At 31.8% G+C, this 4,427-nt stretch overlaps 1 protein-coding gene across 1 annotated transcript; it reads right to left on the bottom strand.

Moving 5' to 3' along the window:
* Positions 1–979: 979 nt before the first annotated feature.
* Positions 980–2,889, bottom strand: LOC122589690 (transcription factor RAX3-like). The gene is made up of 3 exons (XM_043762013.1): positions 2,595–2,889; positions 2,138–2,267; positions 980–1,994 (listed from the first exon to the last, which is right to left on the bottom strand). The coding sequence occupies exons 1-3, from the start codon at positions 2,728–2,730 to the stop codon at positions 1,136–1,138; spliced, it is 1,125 nt and encodes a 374-aa protein (XP_043617948.1). The 5' UTR covers positions 2,731–2,889; the 3' UTR covers positions 980–1,135.
* Positions 2,890–4,427: the final 1,538 nt, after the last annotated feature.

Genomic DNA, 4,427 nt, shown 5'->3' with positions numbered 1-4,427 from the left:
TGCAGAAAGAGTCTTATTAATTTACACTTTTTTGTTTTCCATCAATAATTTACATTTTTTAGCCCTGATACTTAATTTATATTTATTTTTAGCCATCAACTTGAGAGAATTTTTTAAAATTTACAATCATTTAATTAAATAAAAAAAATTTAACATGTGAAATATTTTCTACAAAAAATTATTTAAAAACCTAATAACTTATTAACAAATATTTGAAGAGTCCTAATTGTTATCAAAAATATAAAAATAATCCTAATTGTTATCATATTATCATAGAACAAGTGATTGAAAATAAACATATGCGTGTTATGAACGCGTATCATAATTAAATACATATACTTGAATGTCAAGTTCGGGATCACACATATGTTTATATTTTAATTCTTAATTATTTTTCCTAATAATATCACATTATGAGTAAATTTGTTTCAAAATATATTATAATGGAGAAATTATTATATATAGCATGTGTCTTGTGGAATGACTACGACAAACAATTCCATCAATATGTCTAGGCTAATAATGACAGTGAGTAACCTATGATTATTATACTACAACTTGCAAAATATAACACTTAAAACCGTGTTTTTTTTTTTAAATTGTAAGCTTTTATGATTTAAATATATGAAGATCTAATATTGTTAATATCGTAAATCTCGTGTCTAGTGTTGGACACGGGTATAAAATCTAGTATAAGCTATAAGATGTAAAGAATTTTTTTTATATATGTATTTTTTATTTATTTTTTTGTAAGGAGAAAAGGTGTAGAATTTTGAAGTGATACGTTTACTATTGCTATATTTTGATTACGTTTTTTACATGCATCTCTACTTTATGTACTAAATTTATGTACTAGTATATATCGAACACATTATTGTGGTACTCTTTGTCGCAAAAAGAGCTTATTACTTAATCTCATCGTTAATTGATTCTTAATGACATGACAAATGTACCAATTCAAACAGCACTACAAATCAAATAGATGTAACTGTTACTGTGACAAACAATATAAACACACTCAAATACACTTGGTTATGTTCTCACACATTTTTGTGTGTGGAATAACTCGCTCCGTACAAGTTTGCAAAAGTAAAAGTAGCAATTTAAACTAAAGGAATATTGTCCTTACAATGAATCATAGAGTAAATGTTTCTTTGATCATAACCTCTTCACACGTATCTGCAGCATGCGTCACTGTATTGATATCTTCATTATAAGCACAATCTTGCAATAAAACTCCTTGTTGAATGGATCCTTGATATGCGGATGAGTTCATAAGATTACTAGCCGCGGTGTTGCTAATTAGTGAATTCATCTCAACCCAATCCATGCTATCTCCGCATGTAACAATGCTACTGCTTCCACTTCTGTTTACATCACACATTTCACCATATAGGAACTCCAATCCATCCAACTTTTGAGTGTTGGTATACGTTTCATGAAACATGGATGGAAAAGTATCACTAGGTCCCTCGTGCGTAGGGAATATGTTGTAGTGGCTATTTAACAATATTGAAGAAGAAGAAGAAGAAACGGGCGTTGTACTAGCAATAAACTTGTGATTGTTGTACGATGATGTCAGAAGATCATTTGAAACATCAATATTGGGAATGTGTGAGACCATGTTCATGGATTGGTTTCCATTATTATGATCAGAAGCAAACTTTCCTCCAAGCTTGATGAGTAGTTTCCGTATGGATGTATGATCATTGACAAAACATGGGTGTTGAATCGAGGGGCGCATAGGTGGCATTACTGGCAACTCTGGCCAATAAGGATCTTGGGAATGATTGTTGTGGTTGCCACTAACAACTATGGATGATGGAATTTCTGATGGTGATGATCTCCCTTTCCTCATTAGCAACTCTCCTTTTCTACGACAAATTTGTTCCTTTCGCTGCTTACCCAAGAGTTTCTTCTTCAGCTTTGTATTCCAATAGTTTTTAATATCATTATCGGTTCGTCCAGGCAATTGTGCTGCTATTATAGACCACCTGATCATGGAATTAATATGTATATAATATACATATTAATTATGACATCAAAAGAGAAGTTGAAACTAACTAATAATCATCTTCAGGTTCATGTGTATTATATTTAATATATTCTTCTAATAAAGGTGTTAAAGTATAGATACCTGCTCCCTATGCTAACATATAGGCTGCAAATTATACGATCTTCTTCTTCCGAAAATCCTCCATGCTTGATATTTGGCCGGAGATAATTTAGCCAACGGAGACGACAACTTTTCCCACATCTCTTAAGCCCTAATTGTTAAATCATATATATATAAAGTGATCAATTCATCACATGAATACATAAACTTCTTCATATCCTCTAAGAGTTCTTTCTAAAACAACTATTGTTATATCTAATATAGTCAAAGTGTTTCAAACACTATATATATTAAATGATTATAACCAAATAAACAAAATTAGTGAACAAGCATTAGCAGAAATTTGAACGCTTTAGGAAGCCAAACATGTAAAAAAACAAATTATATCCATAACTACTAATCAAAACTTACACTAATATCTCAAACCTTTTGAGGGTAAACAGGTAAGTACACATATATAATCACAAACACAATTTACCGATTTTCAGAGGCAAAGCTATCCAGTTACCACCTGTTCCATGTTCGTCGATATACGCTTTAAGCTTGGCATCTTCTTCAGGCGCCCATGGACCTTTTTTCACATTGGCTTTGTCACAACATGGTGCTCTTCCCATCCCTTTCCCAGAGCTAGCTAGCTCCTTAATAATTTTTAATATAGCACTAATGTCTATAATTTCTATGTATCTTTCTTTCTAAAACTTGATTTATGAATATAGAAACTAGAATCATGATAAGTGAAAGAGATCTGCAAAATAGAAAGGGATAAACATGTCTTCTTGAGCAACAGTTTAATAATAAAAAAATAAGACTTTATGTTTTATTATTATTGGGTGTGGTACGTATAAAGATTAGAGTAATTAATTGCCAGAATAGGGATAGGTTTTTTTCTGCTTGTCTTTCATTGTAAAGAATCATTTGTTAATATCTCGGGACTATGACATTTTGGAAGTTTCCAGGCTCAAATTGTGCTACATTCTCTGTAAAATCTTAAGTTGTGGAATTTTTTTATCGATGAAACGATATTTTTATATTTTAATAAGATTTCACGCTCTAAAAGTATATTAGAACATGGAATTTTCCTGATTTAATTACTTCAATACAAGGTACTACTTTAGTAGTATAATATACTAAAACTTGTTTACATTAGAATATTACTTTCTAGTCTGTTAGCCTTGTGATCTAAATTATTTTAGTCATAACTTGTCAGTTTGGTATAAGTATTGATTAGTTTTAGGGTTCGTGTTGAAATCGACCAAAAACTGATAAACATATATACACACTATATATATATATATATATACTGTTGGGGAAATTCGCGAATAACGAACAGATAACCGGATATAATTAAACTCTGAAAGGCGTGTGATCACTTTCAGATTGAATCAATTTGGCGGTTCACCCAAACTATTCAATCAGATACAATTAAGATAATTAAGAATTTTATGTGTGTTATTATTTGAGAGAAGAACCAGAAAAAGAGAAGGAAAAGGAATGATCAGATAATCCTGTTACGGGATGTTTTAATAGGCCCAATAACTGCAGTTTAGGCAGTTAATTGTCATGTTTCGAATTTGGCAAATTTAGCTTGACCCCGGCCAGGGGTTGCCGCCCCTTGGATCCCGCTCCCACAAGTGATTATTCGTGCACATGTGATCAAGAATCCAAATCTTCACATAATTGTATAACGGATGATAATCCATGCTCCACACAATTATAAACATCAAAATTACACATAAGTTATTCAGAAAACAATTAAAAAACAATTTTCATGTAAAGAACAATCATCGGTTGGGCTTAATTTGAAAAGTTCTCAAAGGTTCTCGCAAAAAAAGGGTTCTCAAAACAACTTTTCACTATATAGGGATAATATATATATATAGTTAGGACTTAGGAGTACACAAAACATGTTGAACTTTATATACAAAACTAAAATAAATTAGAAAAAGTGTAAATATCCAATTTTTATTAGTAAAACATAACATATACCCGATAGGATAACGACGGGTTGAATTTTGTTTCATTGTCGGGTATCGGGTTTTGCACGGCTCTGGCCGGGTTTTGACCCATGCTCATGCCTAACAACGCTATCGCCACCGCAGCCTTCCGTTATGACGCCACCGCTGCGACCCATTACCAATGCCGCATTGCACGGGTGCCCCGTTAGTATAATAATAACAATGCATATATGACTTAAAATATTTTTACTTTTGATTTGAAATTATATGTTTAAAACCTCATTTTATGAATCCTTCTTTCTTTCTATATGTCTCTACCGGAAATCCCACACGACAAAACTTATTCACACTTGACA

The sequence above is a fragment of the Erigeron canadensis genome, chromosome 2 (genome assembly GCF_010389155.1).
Source record: "Erigeron canadensis isolate Cc75 chromosome 2, C_canadensis_v1, whole genome shotgun sequence".
NCBI classification, from domain to species: domain Eukaryota; kingdom Viridiplantae; phylum Streptophyta; class Magnoliopsida; order Asterales; family Asteraceae; genus Erigeron; species Erigeron canadensis.
Note: the sequence above shows the minus strand (reverse complement) of the source record. Positions and strands in the feature narration are given on the sequence as shown.

Excerpts from the sequence above, each read along its gene's own strand:
- LOC122589690 (XM_043762013.1), bottom strand. The coding sequence starts at position 2,730 with ATGGGAAGAGCACCATGTTGTGACAAAGCCAATGTGAAAAAAGGTCCA. Across the intron at positions 2,268-2,594 it reads AGCTTTGCCTCTGAAAATCG|GGCTTAAGAGATGTGGGAAA; the intron begins GTAAATTGTGTT and ends TTTAACAATTAG. Across the intron at positions 1,995-2,137 it reads TATGTTAGCATAGGGAGCAG|GTGGTCTATAATAGCAGCAC; the intron begins GTATCTATACTT and ends TTCCATGATCAG.